Here is a 22,899-nt window from a genome sequence, read left to right as displayed (position 1 = left end):
TGGATTGTGTATGAGAACTGGGAATGACCAGCTCAGTGGCTGGACTGAGAAGAAGCTCCAGAGCACTTCCCAGAGCCAGACTTGCACCAAAAAAGGTCATGGTCACTGTTTGGTGGTCTGCTGCCAGTCTCATCCAGTACCGCTTTTTGAATCCCAGTGAAACCATTACATCTGAGAAGTATGCTCAGCAAATCCATGAGATGCACTGAAAACCGCAACACCTGCCTCTGGCGTTGGTGAACAGAAAGGGGCCAGTTCTTCTCTACAGCAATGCCTAACTGCATGTCATACAACCAGCACTTCAAAAGTTGAACCAATTGGGCTATGAAGTTTTGCCATATCTACCATATTCACCTGCCATCTTGCCAACTGACTACCACTTCTTCAAGCATCTCGACAACTTTTTGCAGAGAAAACGCTTCCACAACAGGCAGGAGGCAGAAAATGCTTTCCAGGAGTTCATCGAATCCTGAAGGATAGATTTTTATGTTACAGGAATAAGCAAACTCATTTCTGGTTGGCAAAAATGTGTAGATTGTAATGGCTCCTATTTTGATTATTAAAGATGTGTTAGAGCCTAGTTATAATGATTTAAAATTCACAGTCGAAAACCATAATTATGTTTGCACCAAGCTAATATTCTTTTTCAGATTATTTTCCTTTATGGTTTATTACAAGATGCTGAATGTAGTTCCCTGTTTTCTACAGTTGGGCCTTGTTGTTTAAGGTGATTAAAAGTCGAATTGTTGAGACCTCTTTTTAAATCATGTTAAGTATTTGGCAGTGGGAAGTTGTTAACTCTCCTTTGTCACTGAGAGCTAAGGGAGTGATCAGTGTAAGGCTCGCTTTCAGTTCCCTGGTGGGGGATGGATCCAGTGAGCATTCATACAAGGAAGATGCTCAGCGGTTCAGCCTTGTGAATGTGGAGTGAACAGCTGCAGTTTGCTAGGCTTTGTGCTGGCCTGGGCTTCAGCCTGGACCACAAGGGGCACCGAGTAGGCACTGCAGAGACCAGGGTTCTTTCCCTGTCGCCCTGCGGTTGGGAACTAGACCCCTTGCATGCTTTCGTACATGGGCAGGGCTGCACTAGACGTTGGCTGACACCTGCTGCAGGTCTTTAAATTCCAGCTGATGAGGGAGCTGCGTTCACTGAAGTTCAGGTCCAGACACTGGGGAGGAGAGGGGTAGGTACTATGTCCTGCATCCTCGCTCTCTTCTTTCACTCCCCCTTTCTCCTGACTTTGTACCGAGTTCCTTGTCACATCTCACCTCAAATGGTAGAGTGCCTGGTACTGGTAATTTGAAAGCAGGAAGAAACAGTTTTTCAGATTTTATTTTTTCATTTTAGATGGATAACTTCAAATTTCCCATTTTTAATGATTCTAAAATCATGATAAATTAGAAACTAATGCTATGTAAGTGACTTGTTAGTTACCATTTCTTTGAGAGTAGACACTTTTCCCTGGTATTCAGTAGAATCAGAAGCATTGTGTTTAGCTGTGGTTCACTGTGACTTTCAGATGTCCGTGAAGCGACTGAGTTGCAGCAGGGAAGCAGCCTACAGTTGCATGCTTGCCATGGATAACTAACAGTTTTCTGTATTTATTAACTTTGGAGTAGTTTCTAGAAAGTGAGAGTAAAATTTTAAATTCCATCTCTACTAAATAATTGAAATAGCTATTCACTTGACCTATTGAAAGTTGGCTTATTTATAAAATAGGGATACCTGACTTCCATACATTACAAGTAGTAAGGGGTCTGAGAAGAACCATTTTGTCACCACTAAAGATCTGTGGAAATGCAAACTGTTAATTATTGAAGTATCACTAAGCATGACTTTGATTTGATTGCTGGTAGATAACAGTAGTTATCTAATTGTACTAAATCCTCCATTAGGCATTTAGAAACGACGCTCTTTAATATCTGAGTGAATAGATACAGTTAAAGTGATGGAGACCACACAGCCCTAGGTCACAGAAGACTCTCAAATCTAATTTTTTGAGTCTATATCAATACAGACCTTGTAGCAGAGTATGAAAGACAAACCAACCCACTAACACCACACCCTGCATTCCTGAACACATTGCAAAGCGGGGAAACAAAATTTTTAAATTGTAGCTTGATCTTGTCTCAGGTAAATTTGAAGGAAAGAAAATCCACACATTTGGGGATCTAGAACTGAAAATGTTCTTCATGAAAAGGGATTAGGATGTGAACATGAAAAACATATATCCTGCTTTTCTGATGATACCTTCAGGGAGGAATAAATCTTGTCCTGTACTCATCCCAAGTTCCCCAGCATGGACCCTGTAGATTAGCCTGGCAAAGGACAGGTTTCCAAGGAAAAAACAAAGAGAAGTATAGTAATTTATACACATGCAGTACATACAGGAACACACAGTGATGAGTAACTCATGGGGTATTTTCAATTTGCACTCATATTCAGTTTTAGCCTAAATAAAAGAAAAGGGGTTTGGAGCTTCTGGGCCAGGGAGGCAAGTTTGGGAAGTCAGTTCAGTCACTCAGTTGTGTCTGACTCCTTGCGACTCCTTGCGACTCCATGGGGTGCAGCACGCCAGGCTTCCCTGTCCATCAACAACTCCTGGAGCTTACTCAAACTCATGTCCATCAAGTCAGTGATGCCATCCAACCATCTCATCCTCTGTCATCCCCTTCTCCTCCTGCCTTCAATCTTTCCCAGCATCAGGGTCTTTTCAAATGAGTCAGTTCTTTGCATCAGGTGGCCAAACCATTGGAGTTTCAGCTTCAGTTTCAGTCCTTCCAAAGAATATCCAGGACTGATTTCCTTTAGGATTGACTAGTTGAATCTCCTTGCAGTCCAAGGGACTTTCAAGAGTCTTCTCCAACACCACAGTTCAAAAGAATCAGTTCTTCTGCACTCAGCTTACTTCATGGTCCAACTCTCATATCTATACATGACTAATGGAAAAACCATAGCTTTGACTAGATGGACCTTTGTTGGCAAAGTGATGTCTCTGCTTTTTAATATGCTGTCTAGGTTGGTCATAGCTTTTCTTCCAAGAAGCAAGCATCTTTTAATTTCATGGCTGCAGTCACCATCTGCAGTGATTTTGGAGCCCAAGAAAATAAAGTCTGTCACTATTTCCATTTTTCCCCCCATCTATTTGCATGAAGTGAAGGGACTGGATGCCATAATCTTAGTTTTCTGAATGTTGAGTTTTAAGCCAGCCTTTTCACTGTCTTTCATGTTCATCAAGAGGCTCTTTAGTTCTTCTTTGCTTTCTACCATAAGGGTAATGTCATCCATGTATCTGAGGTTATTCATATTTCTCCTGGAAATCTTGATTCCAGTTTGTGCTTCATCCAGCCTGGCATTTTTCATGATGTACTCTGCATATAAGTTAAATAAGCAGGGTGACAATATACAGCCTTGACGTTCTCCTTTCCCTATTTGGAACCAGTCCATTGTTCCATGTCCAGTTCTAACTATTGCTTTGTGACCTGCATACAGATTTCTCAGGAGGCAGATAAAGCACTTCCCAAAGCCAGACTTGCACCAAAAAAAGTCATGGTCACTGTTTGGTGGTCTGCTGCCAGTCTGATCTACCACAGCTTTTTGAATCCTGGCGAAACCAGTACATCTGAGAAGTATACTCAGCAAATAGGTGAGAAGCACCAAAAACTGCAATGCCAGCAGCTGGCTTGGTCAATAGAAAGAACCCAGTTCTTCTCCATGACAACACCTGCCACACATACAAAACCAGTGCTTCAAAAGTTGAATGAATTGGGCTACAAAGTATCACCTCATCCGCCACATTTACTTGACCTCTTGCCAACTGATTACCACTTTTTGAATCATCTTGATGACTTTTTGCAGGGAAAATGCTTCTGCAGCCAGCAGGTTACTGAAAATGCTTGCCAAGGGTTCATCGCAATCCTGAAGCACAGATTTTTACATTTCAGGAGTAAGCAAACTTATTTCTGGTTGGCAAAAATGTGTTGATTATAATGGTTCCTATTTTGATTAACAAAGGTGTGTCTGAGCCTACTTATAATGACTTAAAATTCACAGCCTGAAACTGCAATTACTTTTGCACCAACCTAATACTTGACCATTAAGTAAAATCTCTTTTTAAAATTTCACCTTTCAGACAGACACAAACTGGTTTTGTGCAAGTTTTGTGCAAATTATTGTAGCAAATAATTATAGTGTATACTTAGTAGCTTACAGTTTACAAAATGTTTTTGCACAGAGTGAAGGACAGGTCTCATTGTTTCAATATTAAAAATGAAAAAAAGAGACTGAGATAATTCCCTAACATTCAGCTTGTAGGTGTCAGAGCTAGAACCCAAATCTGTGTTCTCTGTCTGACTTCTGCTTCCTCTCCACCTGGTGAAAATTTCTCGCCAGGGAGAAATGAATTAACTCCTACAGAGCAGAAGAAATATTCAGTATCCATATGAGAAAATTGACTGAATTAAAGTAATAGCAGCAGTGCCTTCCAGCTGAGTTACAGACCTCAAATTGCTCACCTGACTGAAGGTCTGATGAAAATTAGAATAATGAGATTTCAGGTTTTCTGATGAGGAAGCTGGAAGCAAAACATACAAGTAATTTAAGTAATATTAAACACCATACCACATCTGACTCACTACTTAATAACGCCAGCTACGAACTGTCACTAGTCATCTGCTTCTACAAGGAGGAAGTCCCTGACCACTGCAATCACTGACCTTCAACACCCCCTGAAAGGAGGTTAGGGCTGAGAGCAGGAGAGACACTCTGTGCTCTGGGATGCCTGGCAGAACAGGCTTCAAATAGTTAGATACTTTCAGGTAGAGATTTTATGAACCCAAATTCTTGCACCTTCTCATACCTAGAAAACCACTAAAATCATTAATGGAAGCATCTACTCTTGACTAGCAGCTACCTTCTGCCTAAGTGTGTGTTTGATTGCCTGTGTGCCTTGTTACTAAAATGACATGTATACCGACCTCCCCTCTGAGTCTTTGGAGCAGTTCCTCAGAGCTTTCTGAGAGGCTGTCTCCTGGGCTGTAGTTCTTATTTCAGATAAAACTTAACACAACTCTCACATTGTACATTTTTTTTTCACTTGAAAATAATAAATAGGTAATGATTACCCCACAGTTTTGTGGGGTTTTTTTTTGAAAATTGAAGTATAGTTGATTTACAATATTGTGTTAGTTTTGGGTGTACAGCAAAGTGATTCAGTTTTATATATATATATATATATACACACACACACATGTATGTGCACACACACATACATATATCTATTCTTTTTCACATTATTTTCCATTACAGGTTATCACAACATACTGACTATAATTCCCTCTACTATAAGTATGTCCTTGTTGTTTATCTGTTTTATATAAAGTAATGTGTATATGTTGGGTTTCCCACGTGGATCAGTGGTAAAGAATTCACCTATGAAGCAGAAGATTCAAGTTCGATCCCTGAGTCAGCAAGATCCCCTGAAGAAGAAAATGGCAACCCACTCTAGTATTCTTGCCTGGGAAATCCCATGGACAGAGGAGCCTGGTGGGCTGCAGTCCATGGGGTTACAAAGAGCTGGATATGAATTAGCCAGTACATGGCAGCAGCAGTGTATATGTTAATACCAAAATCCTAATTTGTCCCTTTCTCACTTTCCCCTTTGGTAACTATAAAATTGTTTTCTCTGTCTGTGAATTGGTTTTTGATTTGTAAATAAGTTCATTTGTATTATTTTTTAAGATTCCATGTATAAGTGATAACATGTGATATTTGTCTTTCTCTGTCTGACTTACTTCACTAGGTATGATAATGTCTAGGTCCATTTGTATTGCTGCAAATGGCATTATTTCATTCTTTTTTATGGCTGAATAGTAGGCCACGTGTGCGTGTACCACATCTTCTATGTCCATTCATCTGCAGGTGGACATTTAGGTTGTCTCCACGTCTTGTCTATTGTGCATAGTGCTGCTTTGGACTTTGGGGTGCATGTATCAGTTTGAATTAGTTTTCATCTCTTGCAGGTATGCCCAGGAATGGGATTACATGATCTTATGGTAGCTCTGTTTTTAGTTTTTAAGGAACCTCCATACTACTTTCCATAGTGGTTGCACCAGCTTACATTCCCAGCAGCAGTGTAGGGGGGTTCCCTTTTCTCCATATCCTCCCCTGCGTTTGTTATTTGTAGACTTTTTATGATGGTCATTCTGACCAGTGTGCAGGGATACCTTGCTGTAGTTTTGATTTGCATTTCTCTGGTGATTAGTAATGTTGAGCATCTTTCCTGTCGGCCATCTTTATGTCTTCTTTGGAGAAATGTCTAGTTATGTATTCTGCCCATTTTTTGATTGGATTGGTTTTTTAAAAAATATTGATTGAGAATGTATTCAATACAGAGCTAATTCTGTGCTTGATGTTATGCCAAGTGCTTTATTCAGATGAGCTATTAGCTAATTGTCATACCAACCCTGTGAGTGAAATGTTACTCCTTTGTTTTTATATACTGTGTAAGGGAATTGCTACAAAGAAGTTGAGTCACTTGTCCAAGGTCACACAGTTAACACATAGTAGAGGTGGATTTCAATTCAAGTATTTGATTTAAAGCACTTGTCTTAACTATTAATCTTCAGTCTTCAAGCCTCCTTCATTGTGTTGTTGGGTTAGAATGTGTGATGTTTCAGTGATCTCTCAAAGAGTTAAACTGTGGCTAAAGTTAAGAGTTAAAGAGAAGTACTTGGAATCTGTAGGTGAACGGTAACAAGATTAGTTTTACAGATAATTCAGTAATTTAGTAAGTATTTAATGGGTGCACTGTGTATTAAATGCTTATGGCATGCGTTTAAGCAAAGCTTTAGAGAAGTGGCAGGAGGAGCGAGAATCAACAGGTCTCCAGCTGCAGGAAAGCTGGCGAGAATGGGTGTCACGGCGAGCCCATGGTGGCTTCACGCCCTTCCCCAGGCAGCTCTGTTTCTACACATGGCTCTGCTGCTGAGCTGTGCCTTCCTGGTAGCTTTGGGGGGCCCTCTGGTGATGTGTGGAACGCTGGACCTGGGCACTGAAGGACCGGCCTCTGTAGGGAACACCCTCTGTGTGTTCCTCAATGTGTAAACCAGAGTTCCAGATTCTTGTGAGTAGGAAACAACCCAGAAAAAGGGATTGACTATGTCTTTGTTAGAATTGCCATATCTTTACCTTCTTCTCTGCTCGTATACTTATGGTTGTTTTGCCTCCCTTAGGTCAAGAAGATTTTCCTTTTTGAATATAAATCTCTCTCTGAAGAATACTTGGTTTTGAACTGTTGTCACTTAACTGTGCAAGGCACCTTGACTTATGAAAAGCAGGTGTTGCCGTCCTGCCAGTAGGAATAATACTTGGTCTGGGGGCTTTTCTTGGCAGGAAATACTTTCTTCTAAGGAAGACCATGCATGACTCTTGGCACTTAGAGGTTTATATATACTTACGGCTTCTGAGTAGATTTGGGTGTAAATACTATAAAAAATAAAATAAAATGGAGTCTCTGTGCTGTGGGTGGAGCTGGGGTGGGAGGCAGACTTGTGAGGCACTCTGAAATAGACCAGCGTGAGAGGATTAAGATGCACCTGCTTTATTGCATATCTTGAATTCCATTGGTGACATAGTGGCTCGGAAAACAACTTGTTGCTAACTTGGGCACAAATGCAGATTGCAGTGCCACAGCTGGAATGTTAGGACTAATTTGGAAGGGTGCCAACTTCTGCTTGACCACCTTCAGGCTGTTGATTTTCTGGTGTTTCCTATTGCTGGCTGGGGTGGGTTGGAGGAGGCAAGACAGAAAAGAGTGCTTCCACCTGGTTCTCACGCTCCGTCCCATATAAGTACTTAGAGACGTTCCTTTGAGTTGTGGATGTGGACACCTGAAAAGTATTCCCTAAAACATCACCCAATAAATGTACCTTCTGCACAATATTTCAAGAGTTTGCCACTTTGAAAACTAAAGAAGACAATTTGTATGATAAATATGTGAGTAGCCTGAAAACTTAATAAGGTCCAAATTTAGATATACATACACATAAATGCTAAACAAATTGGAAGGAAAAGGGAGAGGGAGGATACTAACATTAGCTTTTTTTCCGTAGAGAGAGTAGCTTTTCATTAAACAGAATGGCTGACTGAAAAGTTCTTTTAGTGTTTCCTGATGAACGTAGAGAAATCTTACGTCTAATTAAATTCACTTCATACCTGAAAGTTTGCACAAAGAGATTGATTATAGTTAAATGCTTATGACTAACAAAACAAACAGAAGTTGTCCATAAAAGATGTTTGCTGGAACTTTTAACATTCTTATTTTCACCAGTGAAATGTAATGATAATTTGAAAGATTTTTTTATTTCTTGAAAGTTTTCTTTCAGTTGAAATGCCATTTGTTTTCCTGGCTATAGATTGCTTGTGGGCACATCAGTAGTTATGAAACCATAAGCTACTGGTTGTTGAAAATTACAGCAGTCTTTTTCTTTTTTTTAAAGTAGAAATTGATAAACTGATTTTAAAGTTTATAAGGAAAAGCAAGGATATAAAATAGCCAAAATAATATTGAAAAAGAACAAAACAAGAGAACTTACATTACCTGAAACTGAGACATGCTTTAAATATGTAACAAGGACAGTATGGCATTAGCAAAAGAATGGGCCTGTAGAGCAATGGACTACAGAATGAAGCAGGACAAAGGCTAATAGAGTTTTGCCAAGAGAACACACTAGTCATAGCAAACATCCTCTTCCAACAACACAATAGAAGACTCTACACATGGACATCACCAGATGGTCAACACCAAAATCAGATTGATTATATTCTTTGCAGCCAAAGATGGAAAAGCTCTATACAGTCAGCAAAAACAAGACCAGGAGCTGACTGTGGCTCAGATCATGAACTCCTTGTTGCCAAATTCAGACTGAAATTGAAGAAAGTGGGGAAAACCACTAGACCATTCAGGTATGACCTAAATCAGATACCTTATGATTATACAGTGGAAGTGAGAAATAGATTTAATGGACTAGATCTGAAGAGTGCCTGATGAACTATGGACAGAGGTTCGTGACAATGTACAGGAGACAGAGATCAAGACCATCCCCAAGAAAAAGAAATGAAAAAAGCAAAATGACTGTCTGAGGAGGCTTTACAAACAGCTGTGAAAAGAAGAGAAGCGAAAAGCAAAGGAGAGAAAGAACGATATACCCATTTGAATGCAGAGTTCCAAAGAATAGCAAGGAGAGATAAGAAAGCCTTCCTCTGCGATCAATGCAAAGAAATAGAGGAAAACAATAAAATAGGAAAGACTAGAGATGTCTTCAAGAAAATTAGAGATACCAAGGAAACATTTCATGCAAAGATGGGCTCGATAAAGGACAGAAATGGTATGGACCTAACAGAAGCAGAAATTAAGAAGAGGTGGCAAGAATACACAGAAAAACTGTTCAAAAAAGATCTTCACAATCCAGATAATCACGATGGTGTGATCACTCACTTAGAGCCAGACCTCCTGGAATGTGAAGTCAAGTGGGCCTTAGGAAGCATCACTACGAACAAAGCTAGTGGAGGTGATGGAACACCAGTTGAGCTATTTCAAATCCTGAAAGATGATGCTGTGAAAGTGCTGCACTCAATATGCCAGCAAATTTGGAACACTCAGCACTGGCCACAGGACTGGAAAAAGTCCGTTTTCATTCCAATCCCAAAGAAAGGCAATGCCAAAGAGTGCTCAAACTACTGCACAATTGCACTCATCTCACATGCTAGTAGTTCAGTTCAGTTCAGTCACTCAGTCGTGTCCGACTCTTTGCGACTCCATGAATTGTAGCATGCCAGGCCTCCCTGTCCATCACCAACTCCTGGAGTTCACTCAAACTCATGTCCATCAAGTCAGTGATGCCATCCAGCCATCTCATCCACTGTCGTCCCCTTCTCCTCCTGCCCCCAATCCCTCCCAGCATCAGAGTCTTTTCCAATGAGTCAACTCTTTGCATGAGGTGGCCAATGTATTGGAGTTTCAGCTTTAGCAACAGTCCTTCCAAAGAACACACTAGTAGAGTATTGCTCAAAATTCTCCAAGCCAGGCTTCAGCAATACATTAACTGTGAACTTCCAGATGTTCAAACTGGTTTTAGAAAAGACAGAAGAACGAGATCAAATTGCCAACATCTAATGGATCATGGAAAAAGCAAGAGAGTTCCAGAAAAACATCTATTTCTGCTTTATTGACTACACCAGAGCCTTTGACTGTGTGGATCACAATAAACTGTGGAAAATTCTGAAAGAGATGGGAATACCAGACCACCTGACCTGCCTCTTGAGAAACCTGTATGCAGGTCAGGAAGCAACAGTTAGAACTGGACATGGAACAACAGACTGGTTCCAAATAGGAAAAGGAATACGTCAAGACTCTATATTGTCACCCTGCTTTTTTAACTTATATGCAGAGTATGTCCTGAGAAACACTGGGCTGGATGCAGCACAAGCTGGAATCAAGATTGCCAGGAGAAATATCAGTAACCTCAGATATGCAGATGACACCACCCTTATGGCAGAAACTGAACAAGAACTAAAGAGTCTCTTGATGAAAGTGAAAGTGGAGAGTGAAAAAGTTGGCTTAGAGCTCAACATTCAGAAAACTAACATCATGGCATCGGGTCCATCACTTCATGACAAATAGATGGGGAAACACTGGAAACAGTGGCTGGCTTTATTTTTCTGGGCTCCAAAATCATAGCAGATGGTGATTGCAGCCATGAAATTAAAACACTCTTACTCCTTGAAAGATATGAGCAACCTAGACAGCATATTAAAAAGCAGAGACATTAGTTTGTCAACAAAGGTCCATCTAGTCAAGGCTATGGTTTTTCCAGTGGTCATGTATAGATGTGAGAGTTGGATTATAAAGAAAGCTGAGTGCCGAAGAATTGATGCATTTGAACTGTGGTGTTGGAGAAGACTCTTGAGAGTCCCTTGGACTGCAAGGAGATCCAACCAGTCCATCGTAAAGGAGATCAGTCCTGAGTGTTCATTGGAAGGACTGATGTTGAAGCTGAAACTCCAATATTTTGGCCACCTGATGCTAAGAGCTGACTCAATTTAAAAGACCCTGATGCTGGGAGGGATTAGGGGCAGGAGGAGAAGGGGACGACAGAGGATGAGGTGGTTGGATGGCATCATGGACTTGATGGACTTGAGTTTGAATGAACTCCGGGAGTTGGGTGATGGACAGGGAGGCCTGGCGTGCTGTGATTCATGGGGTTGCAAAGAGTTGGACACAACTGAGCGACTGAGCTGAACTAAACTGATGTTGGAAAAGATTGAGGGCAGGGGGAGAAGGGGACGACAGAGAATGAGATGGTTGGATGGCATCACTGACTCAATAAACATGAGTTTGGGTAAACTCTGGAATTTAGTGATGGACAGGGAGGCCTGGTGTGCTGTAGATCATGGGGTCACAAAGAGTCAGACATGACTGAGCAACTGAATTGAACTTATAGAGCAATGGAATAAATTATCTTCAATAAATGGTGTTGGAAAATGTGTTTTCCAGTTTACATGGGGGTACCAGATATACTATCCCATAATATACTACTTTGGCATGTTGATGAAAAAAAAAAAAGCACAATGTGAGAGTTGTGAGTTAAGTTTTATTTGGGGCCAAATAAGGACTATAGCTCAGGAGACAGCATCTCAGATACCTCTCAGAAAGTGCCCTGAAGAGGTAGCAGGGAGGTATATTTGTGATTTTGGGGAAGGGGGAGTACCCAAAATCAATCACATATTTATTGCACAAGGTTTCTGCTAGTCTTGTGAGGCTTACTGCTCATTACAAGGAACAGATATCACCATGAAGGATTTTAGTGCTTTCATAGATAACAAGGAGATGCAAGAATTAGGCTCATAAAATCTTATCCTGAAAATATCTAACTCTCTGAGGACCTCTTCTGTCATTTTTTCTCAGAACGCAGAGTGCCTCATTCCTAATCTCCAAACTGAACTCCTTTCAGGGGGGTTTGAGGTTCAACAGCTGAAGCAGCTCATAATTTGATCCTTGTAGAGGTAGAAGGCAAGTGCCAAGTTGTAGGTGATACCATTTAGTGAAGTTGTAGAACGTCTAAAGCCATGGTGACAGAAGTGAAACCAGTGGATGCTTCTGGGTGTGTGGGTTGGGGAAGATGCTGTGAAGGCTTGAGGGAGCTCTGTGAATGATGGAAATGTGCCGTTTCTTGATGGTGGTGTATGTTACATCAAACTGGAGACTTTATATTTACGCATGTCACTCAGTGTAGATTATAGCCTCAAAATTAAAAATCTCACTTCTAAACAGCAAGGTCCTACTGTATAGCACAGGGAACTATATTCAGTGTCTTATAATAACCTATGCTGGAAAATAATCTGAAAAAGAATATATGTATGTATATGCGTAGTTGAATCACTTTGCCATACCCCAGAAACTAACACAATGTTGTACATCAGCTGTATACCTCAATAAAAAGAAATCTCATCCATAGAAACCCACAGTATTTTCTCATCTCGTGATTCTTTTTCCTGTGCTCTTTAAAGTATTGGACAGCTTAGACCCACTATACTGAGCCTTTCAATAAATATGAGTTCCTTTTCATCCCACCCATGCAAAGTCCTTCCTGTGCAGTTATCTTGCTTGTTCAACATGAGTCGGGAATTCCTGGCAGGAGGCAGTCACAGTATTCTTTCATTCTTGAAGCATTTGCTGACGGCTTGCTTTTGTGTAGTGAAAATGCAGGGGAGGCATTAATTATATCAGGAGGCCCTTCAGAAGTAGAGTGGCAAGATGTGGGAATTCAGGGAAGACTAGCATAAGGTGGATACAGAAGATGATTGACATCTTGCATGGTCTTTGGAATCAAGCCAAGAAAAGGCAAATCGATTATTCTTCTCAGGAAAGAATTATCCTCATCTTTAAACATATAAATATGAACATTAACTGTCTCTAACCTGATAAATTTATTTCCTTTAAGTTTTGCACCTTTAAAAACCTATAAAGGACCCAATGTTGGGTCTGATATAGATGTACATCTGCCGTGAATGCTGAATTTATTTTAGAAAGTGTTACTTTGTATGCTTTGATTCCAGCTTGGCACTGCTGGCACCATCAGTTCAATGCTGGCTTAATTTGTCTCTTCTCTCTTTTTCCTCCAATCAGTTTGATAAAGGGTACTCTTACAACATTCGTCACAGCTACGGAAAGGAAGGCAAGAGGACAGACTACACACCTTACAGCTGCATGAAGATCATCCTCACCAATACACCAGGCCAAGGGGATTATCACGGTAAGCGCTTTCTCTGACGTGTCTGTAATACACAGACACCCAGGAGCTTTGCAGGGAACAACTAAAGGGAGTGGGCTTGGGGCTTCCTGTCAGTCATCAGGACAAGCCAGAGGTCCACTGGCTGTTATAGTCTGTTTTATTACTGAGCCGGGCCAGTAAGAGAACGTGGTCCTTCTGTGTTCCACTTTGTGCTGAGCCAGGCTCTTCAGGCATACAGCTTCTTCACCTGCTGTTCTCCTTCTTCTGCATGTGGCTTAGACAGCTGATCAAAGCTTTTTAAAGTTGAGTGCCTCAAATTTTAGAAGGGTAGATTCATTAGTTTTCTATCTGATTAAGAAAAAAAGGCTAAGTGAGGAATTTAACAAGTCATGATTTCACAAATCTATCAATTTGCCTAAGTTGTAGGTTAAAAAAAAGTTAATACCAACCTAGATAGCATATTCAAAGCGGAGACTTTACTTTGCCAACAAAGGTCCGTCTAGCGAAGGCTATGGTTTTTCCAGTAGTCATGTATGGATGTGAGAGTTGGACTGTGAAGAAAGCTGAGCGCCAAAGGATTGATGCTTTTGAACTGTGGTGTTGGAGAAGACTCTTGAGAGTCCCTTGGACTGCAAGGAGATCCAACCAGTCCATTCTAAAGGAGATCAGTCCTGGGTGTTCTTTGGAAGGAATGATGCTAAAGCTGAAACTGCAGTACTTTGGCCACCTCATGCGAAGAGTTGACTCATTGGAAAAGACTCTGATGCTGGGAGGGATTGGGGGCAGGAGGAAAAGGGGATTACAGAGAATGAGATGGCTGGATGGCATCACCGACTGGATGGACGTGAGTCTGAGTGAACTCTGGGAGTTGGTAATGGACAGGGAGGCCTGGCGTGCTGCAATTCATGGGGTTGCAAAGAGTCAGACACGACTGAGCAACTGAACTGAACTGAACTGAATTTACTTGGCCAAGTGCAGGTCTCGAAGAGAGGGTTCTGTCTGTTTCCAGGTCCTCAGCACATTGCTTATTTACTTCAGTTTCAGCTCAGTCACTCAGTTGTGTCCGAATCTTTGCGACCCCATGGACTGCAGCACGTCAGGCTTCCCTGTCCTTCAGCAACTTCTAGAGCTTACTCAAACTCATGTCCATTGAGTTGGTGATGCCATCCCACCATTTCATCCTCTGTCATCCCATTTGCCTCCTGCCTTCCATCTTTCCCAGCATCAGGGTCTTTTCAAATGAGTCAGTTCTTCGCATCAGGAGGCAAAAGTATTGGAGTTTCAGCTTTAGCATCAGTCCTTCCAGTGAATATTCAGGACTGATCTCCTTTAGGATGGACTGGTTGGATCTCCTTGCGGTCGAAGGAACTCTCAAAGAGTCTTCTCCAACACCACAGTTCAAAAGCATCAGTTCTTTTGTGCTTCAGTTCAGTTCAGTTGCTCAGTCATGTCTGACTCCTTGTGACCCCATGATCGCAGCATTCCAGGCCTCCCAGTCTATCGCCAACTGCCGGAGTTTACCCAAACTCATGTCCATCGAGTAGGTGATGCCATCCAACCATCTCATCCTCTGTCGTCCCCTTCTCCTTCTGCCCCCAATCCCTCCCAGCATCAGAGTCTTTTCCAATGAGTCAACTCTTCGCATGAGGTGGCCAAAGAATTGGAGTTTCAACTTCAACATCAGTCCTTCCAATGAACACGCAGGGCTGATCTCCTTTAGGATAGACTGCTTGGATCTCCTTGCAGTCCAGGGGACTCTCAAGAGTCTTATCCAACACCACAGTTCAAAAGTATCAATTCTTTGGCGCTCACCTTTCTTCACAGTCCAACTCTCACATCCATACATGACCACTAGAAAAACCACAGCCTTGACTAGATGAACTTTTGTTGGCAAAGTAATGTCTCTGCTTTTTAATATGCTATCTATGTTGGATATAACTTTCCTTCCAAGGAGTAAGAGTCTTTTAATTTCATGGCTGTAATCACCATCTGCAGTGATCTTGGAGCCCCCCAAAATAAAATCTGACACTAGCTTTCTTTATAGTCCAACTCTCACATCGACACATGACTGCTGGAAAAACCATAGCTTTGATTAGATGGACCTTTCTTGGCAAAGTAATGTCTCTGCTTTTTTAACATGCTCTCTAGGTCATTGCTTTTCTTCCAAGGAACAAGACTCTTTTAACTTCATGGCTGCAACACCATCTGCAGTGACCCTGGAGCCCCCAAAAATAAAGTCTCTCACTGTTTCTATTGTTTCCCCATCTAATGACATGGTGGGACCGCATGCCATGAACTTAGTTTCCTGAATGTGGAGTTTTAAGCCAACTTTTTCACTCTCCTCTTTGACTTTCATCAAGAAGCTGTTTAGTTTTTCTTCACTTTCTGCCATAAGGGTGGTGTCATCTGCGTATCTGAGGTTACTGTTATTTCTCCTGGCAATCTTAATTCCAGCTTGTGCTTCATTCAGCCCAGTGTTTCTCATGATGTACTCTGGATATAAGTTAAATAAGCAGGGTGACAATACACAGTACTCCTTTCCCGACTCCTTGATGTTCTCCATTCCCAATTTGGAACCAGTCTGTTGTTCCATGTCCAGTTCTAAGTGTTGCTTCTTGACCTGCATGCAGATTTCTCAGGAGGCAGATAAGGTGGTCTGGTATTCCCATCCCTTTAAGAATTTTCCACAGTTTATTGTGATCCACACAGTCAAAGGCTCTGGTGTAGTCAATAAAGCAGAAAGAGATATTTTTCTGGAACTCTCTTGCTTTTTCAGTGATCCAGCAGATGTTGGCAATTTGATCTCTGGTTCTTCAGCCTTTTCCAAATACAGCTTGAACATCTGGAAATTCTTAGTTCACATACTGTTGAAGCCTGGCTTGGAGAATTTTGAGCATTACTTTACTAGCGTGTGAGATGAGTGCAATTGTGAGGTAGTTTGAGCATTCTTTGGCATTGCCTTTCTTTGGGATTGGAATGAAAACTGACCTTTTCCAGTCCTGTGGCCACTGCTGAGTTTTCCCAATTTGCTGGCATATTGAGTGCAGCACTTTCACAGCATCATCTTTCAGGATTTGAAATAGCTCAACTGGAATTCCATCACCTCCACTAGCTTTGTTTTTAGAGATGCTTCCTAAGGCCCACTCGACTTCGCACTCCAGGATGCCTGGGTCTAGGTGATTGACCACTCCATCATGGTTATCTGGGTCATGAAGATCTTTTCTGTATAGTTTTTCTGTGTATTCTTGCCACCTCTTCTTAATATCTTCTGCTTCTGTTAGGTCCATATTGTTTCTGTCCTTTATTGAGCCCATCTTTGCATGAAATGTTCCCTTGGTATCTCTAATTTTCTTGAAGAGATCTTTAGTCTTTCCCATTCTATTGTTTTCCTCTATTTCTTTGCACCGATTACTGAGAAGGGCTTTCTTATCTCTCCTTGCTATTCTTTGGAGCTCTGCATCAAATGGGAATATCTTTCCTTCTGTCCTTTGCCCTTTGTTTCTCTTCTTTTCACAGATATTTGTAAGGCCTCCTCAGACAACCATTTTCCTTTTTTAATTTCTTTTTCTTGGGGATAATCTTGATCAATGCCTCCTGTACAATGACACGAACCCCCGTTCATAGTTCTTCAGGCACTCTGTTTATTAAATGTAATCCCTTGAATCTATTTGTCACTTCTGCTGTATAATTGTAACATTTGATTTAGGTCATATCTGAATGGTCTAGTGCTTTTCCCTACTTTATTCAATTTAAGTCTGAATTTTGCCATATTCATTCAGTTCATTATCTGAGCCACAATCAGCTCCCAGTCATGTTTTTTGCTGACTGTATAGAGCTTTTCCATCTTTGGTTGCAAAGAATATAGTCAATCTGATTTGGTGTCAACCATCTGGTGATGTCCATGACCAATGCGTTCTCTTGGGAAAGCTCTATTAACCTTTGCCCTGCTTCATTTTGTATTCCAAGGCAAATTTGCCTGTTACTCCAGGTATCTCTTGACTTCATACTTCTGGTTTCCAGTCCCCTATAATGAAAAGGACATCTTTTTTGGGTGTTAGTTCTAGAAGATCTTGTAGGTCGTCATGGAACCATTCAGCTTCGGCTTCTTCAGCATTACTGGTTGGGGCATAGACTTGAATTACTGTAATAGTGATTTTGGACATTTGTTACCTTAAAAACAGGATTTTGTATTTCTTCTTTCTGTTATTTTATCTAATTTATTCCTGTCCATTCTCCTTTTTTAAATTTTGTTTTTAGTTTAAACTCAATCAGCTAGAAAATAATACATAGCTGACTCTTAAACAGCAAGTATATGAGCTCCAAGGGTCATCTTGCATGTGGATTTTTTTCCAGCAAATACATATAGTAGTACAAGATCCGAGGTTGGTTGAGTATGAGGATGTAGAATCTTGTGTATGGAAGCCCAGCCAATGGCCTTGGGTACCTGCAGACTTTAGTATCCTGGGCAGGTCCTAGAACCAGTCCCCACAGATGCTGAGGGCTCTCTGTACTTAGCAAACATTCAGGAAGCTCATATTGTTTATTAGATACACTGGTCTACTCTCTTTTTTTTTTTTTTAATGAATAATATTTGGTTTTTTTGAGCAGTTTTTGGTCCACAGCAATACTGAGCAAGAGATAGAGTTCCTAGGTGAACTCTGCCCTCCATGTGCTTAGCTGTCCCCATGTTGACATGGCCTGTGGCAGAGCTTGTCCCTGTGAGCAAAGATGTGCTGTCTGCAGCTGTCAGGTGTAGCTGGTTGTGGGTATCATTTCTGTCTCTGGTGAGTGCTAAGGCGCTCTCCTGTGTTGTTGACTCTCCTGCAGAACCCGTCCAGTTTGATAGAGGTGTGGAGGTTGCCAGCAGTGGGGCCAGGACCTCTCTTTGTGGTTCTGTTGGGTGTTTCCTTATGTGTTTTGCTACTCTGTTGTTAAGTGCATGCCCATTACAGATGGCGATGTCTTCTTGCAGTGTTCACCCCTTGTTGTTATGTAAAGACCCTTTTTATCCTACATAAACCCTGTGTTCTGAGGTAACACCAAGCCCAAGCAGGATAAATGCCAACAGAAGACAGTGTTGTCTGAAAGTAATATATACTCCCACTTGCTTTGGTTTGTGTTAGCATGATGTATCTTTCTCTTCTGTTCCTTTGAATCCATGTGTGTCTTTAAAGTGGCTTTCTTGTATACAACGTACAGTTGGGTCTTGATTTTGATCCACTCTGACAGTCTGCTTTTAATGGGTGACCATGGAGAAGGAAATGGCAGCCCACTCCAGTATTCTTGCCAGGAGAATCCCGTGGACAGAGGAGCCTGGTGGGCTGGCTGTTCATAGGGTTGTACAAAGTTGGACATGACTGATGTGACTTAGCATGCATGCATGCATTGGAGAACAAAATGGCAACCCACTCCAGTGTTCTTGCCTGGAGAATCCCAGGGACAGGGGAGCCTGGTGGGCTGCCGTGTATGGGGTTGCACAGAGCTGGACACGACTGAAGTGACTTAGCAGCAGCAGCAGCAGCATCACGTTTAAAGTAAGGATTGATATGGTTGGGTTAATGCAGCTGTGTTTGTTACTGTTTTTTATTTGTTGTCCTTTTTCTTTGTGTTTTTCTCTTCCATACTTTTTTTGCCTTTTGTGGTTTTAACTGAGCATTTTATATGATTCCATTTTTTTTCTTTTTAACATATCTATTATACTTATTTTATTACTTTCTAAATTGGTTTTACTTTTAAGGAGTTTTCATATATATGTACAACTAATCTGTCTCTTTTTGGGTCACCATGTCAGGCACAAGTAATGCAAGTGCCTTATAATAATGAGTTATTTCTACTTCCCTTGTATCCTTCTGTCATTCATTTCATTTATAATAAGAATATATAAACACATGCAGATAGGTACATAAACCTACATAATAGAATACATTGTTCCCATTGCTTTGAACAAACTTTTATCTTAGATTAGTTATGAATAAGAAAAGCAAAGGTTTTGCTTTGTTTTCCTGTTCTTTGATGTTCAGATTTTCTTTGGGTAGATCTGAATTTCTGGTTTATATCATTTTACTTGTCTTTGAAGAACTTCTTTTAACATTTCTTGCCCTGGAGATCTGGAAACATATTACTTCAATTTTTGTTTGTCAGAGAAACTCCTTATTTCTCTCTTTTGAAGGAGAATTTTGTAGGGTACACAATTCTGAGTTTGAGGGAGTTTTTTCTCTACACAGTTTAACTGTTTCACTCCACTCCCTTCTTGCATAGTTTCTGAGGATAAGTTCAATAAAAGTTTTTTCTTTGTGGGTAAGATGTTTCTCCTTTAGCTTCTTTTAAGATTTTCCTTTGTCATTGATTTTCTAAACTATTAATATACTATACTATAATAATATAATATAATATAATATGCCTCACTGTCTTCTGTTGGCATTTATCCTGCTTGGGCTTGGTGTTATCTGAGCCTTCTGGGTCTGTGGTTTGGTATCTAAGATTAATTTGGAGGAAATTCTCTGTCATTATTGCTTCTTTTCCTTTTTCTCTCCTCCTCCTGGGATTCCAGTTGTCATATGTGACACCTTTGTTATTCACAGTTCTTGGCTATTTTGTTCTTGTTTTTTTTCCCCCAATCTCTTTTCCTTTTCTTGCTTTTGGAAATTTCTATTGACCTATGCTGAAGCATAGAGTTTGTTTCCTCAGCTGTGTCTGCTAATAAGTCCAACAAAGGCATTCTTCATTTCTGTTAGTGTTTTAATTCCTGATATCTTTTTTGATTCTTCCTTAGAATTTCCATCTGTCTGCTTATGTTACACATTTGTGCTTGCATGTTGTCTACTTTTTCCAGTAGAGCCCTTATCATGTTGATCATAGTTAATTTAAATTTCCAGTCTGATAATGCCAACACACTGCCATATCTGGCTTTGGTTCTGACATGTGTTCAGCCTCTTCATATTGTAATTTTTTGTTGAAAGGTAGATGTGACATACAGGATGTACAGAAATCTAGTACACTCGCCTGTAGTGATGTGCTGGTGAGCAGGAGGGGGATGACTATAGACAGTGTTTAGTGTGCCTGTGGCTGTGAACTTCATGAATGATTCTCAGCTTCCCTGCTTCCAAGGGGACAGAGTGGTCAGAGGAGGCTAGAGCTGGGCATTTCCATTCCCCCACACAGGTGAGACTCAGGTAAGATAGTTTCTCCTGAGGGCAGCCTTGCTAAACAGAACAGAGTGCTCCAGAGTATTTAAGGATGGTGCATCTGCCCCATGCCAGAACATGAGTGGGTTTCTCTGTTACATGCTGTGAGCACATAGTGGGGCCCCTGACATTCAGCTGCACAGTGTGGCCTCCTCTGGCCAGTTGCCCTGGAGTTTCTGTCTCTCAGAGTCATCCACACAGAGACCATAAATCTGTCAGTTCCAGGGTAGGAGTTCCTATGCCAGTGCTGGTTCCTGCAGAGATTTCTGCTCTGGTATGTTGTGGTTCTCTGTGTCTGCCTCTCTCTCTAATTTTGGCGGGCAGTGCTTTGCCCTGTTACCTCATTTCTCTGATGGGTCTGAGTGGAGTTGTTGATTTCCAGTCTGTTCAACTTTTTACTTGTTGGGATGAAGTGAAAACTTCTTTGCTCTTTCTGTGCCAAGCTGGAAACCTGAAGTCTCTATCCTTTCAGGTTTGTGTAATTTGCACAGCTCTGTAGTCCCCTAGGTTGACAGCATTTCATTAACCAATGCTGCCAGGAATGGTTGTTTAGCCAATCTTGAGTCGATATAGGTAGAACTGTATTCCAGACTGTTAATCCATTCCGTCCACAAATGTGTGCTGGGCAGTTTTGTTCAACACTTGTCTAGAACACCATGAGTTGTATCTACACTCCCTTTACCTTCAGTTACCTTGTGAATTCAGCCCTTTCCAGTTGGGAAGGTTGTTAGACGATAGAAGCAAAGTTCGGAGTTGCTGAATTCTATTTTCTTTCTGTCATTTGTCAAAAACACCAGCTTCCCTACTCCTAAGGTGGATTGTTTCTTCTGTTTTCTTATTGTGAGCAAAGCTTTGAAAGGCTTTTTGTCATCTGTGGCTTTTTGTCAATCTTTGGTTTCTTCATGGCTTTGCCCTTTCTGACCTTTTCATATAGGCATGGGCAGTATTTCAAGTGCAGTTTGGACAATTCAGTTAATCTGTCTCTTGTTACTGTCTTTTAATAATTCTAGTGGCTCAGACAGCAAAGAATCTGCCTGCAGTGCAGGAGACCTGGGTTGGGAAGATCCCCTGGAGAAGGGAACGGCTGCACACTCCAGTATTCTGGCCTGGAGAATTCCATGGACTGTATAGTCCATGGGGTCGCAAAGAGTTGGACACGACTGAGCGACTTTCACTTTTAATAATTCTGGACTTAACTAAGCCTCATTTCCTTCTCATTGGGATCCTTTGCAATTTCATTATAAGACTTTTTTTAAGAATAATAATGTTGGCTAACCCATGTTGAGGTGTGCTTCCTCTATGCTGGGTGTGTGGAAGGGCTTTATATATCATTCTCACAGGAGCTCCGCTACGTATTTCCCATGCTGACAGAGAGTGAAGCTGAGTCAACAAGATGCAGACATGCACACAGCCCCCCAATCCTTAGCTGGTAAACCGAGATTCAGATGCAGGCAGGGCAGCTCCAGACTCTTAACCACATGCTGTGCACCTGCTCATCACACTTCCTAGTACTAAACAGTGTTGATCTTAATAAAATATATGCTACCATGAGTTTTGTGACTTTCATAATTTATAGAAATCCAGTGTTATCATCAGAGAAGGCAATGGCACCCCACTCCAGTACTCTTGCCTGGAAAATCCATGGACCAGAGGAGCCTGGTAGGCTGCAGTCCATGGGGTTGCTAAGAGTCAGACACGACTGAGCGACTTCACTTTCACTTTTCACTTTCCTGCATTGGAGAAGGAAATGGCAACCCACTCCAGTGTTCTTGCCTGGAGAATCCCAGGGATGGAGAAGCATGGTGGGCTGCCGTCTCTGGGTTTGCACAGAGTCAGACATGACTGAAACGACTTAGTAGCAGCAGCAGCAGCAGCAGCAGTGTTATCATGTGTGCTTTTATTCGTAGTTAAGGCTTTTGGTAACCATATTTGTTTAGCTTCTGGGGCAGCCAAATTCCCATTGATTTCATTAATAATGCACACTTGTTTCTAATTAACTTACAGGTCCATCAGCTATGACTGAAAAAAAATTGCCCTTGCTTCCTGTGTCAACTTTTAAATAAAATATATTGAGTTATCATTGCAGTTTCTTATTAAAATACTTAAAATTTCCTGGATTTTGGTGTATACAGCTTTTAGATATTTTCTGTGTTCTTGTTTATGCCAATATTTTTAGCAGTCTATCTTTATTTTTCTTATGAAATAATATAGAGACTCTGTATACCTCCTATAAGTCATTTTTCTGTGAAGTATTTTCCTATTTGTTCATCTCATTTCCATCTGGGATTCCTCTAAATTTGTATGGATTCTGCACTTTGGGTGCAGTTCACTTGTCGTTCAGTCGTGTCCGACTCTTTGTGACCCTATGAACCACAGCATGCCAGGCTTCCCTGTCCATCACCAACTCCCGGAGTTCACCCAA

The 22,899-nt window shown here is 41.2% G+C and overlaps 1 protein-coding gene across 1 annotated transcript in view; it reads left to right on the top strand.

Moving 5' to 3' along the window:
* PRIM2 (DNA primase subunit 2) overlaps positions 1-22,899 on the top strand; it is a 334,693-nt gene that overhangs the window by 272,233 nt on the left and 39,561 nt on the right. The window contains exon 11 of the mRNA XM_061397775.1: positions 13,188-13,314. Coding sequence (XP_061253759.1) covers positions 13,188-13,314 — 127 coding nt within the window. The remainder of the gene's footprint in view (positions 1-13,187; positions 13,315-22,899) is intronic.

This window comes from Bos javanicus, chromosome 23, assembly GCF_032452875.1.
Source record: "Bos javanicus breed banteng chromosome 23, ARS-OSU_banteng_1.0, whole genome shotgun sequence".
Lineage (NCBI taxonomy): Eukaryota > Metazoa > Chordata > Mammalia > Artiodactyla > Bovidae > Bos > Bos javanicus.
Note: the sequence above shows the minus strand (reverse complement) of the source record. Positions and strands in the feature narration are given on the sequence as shown.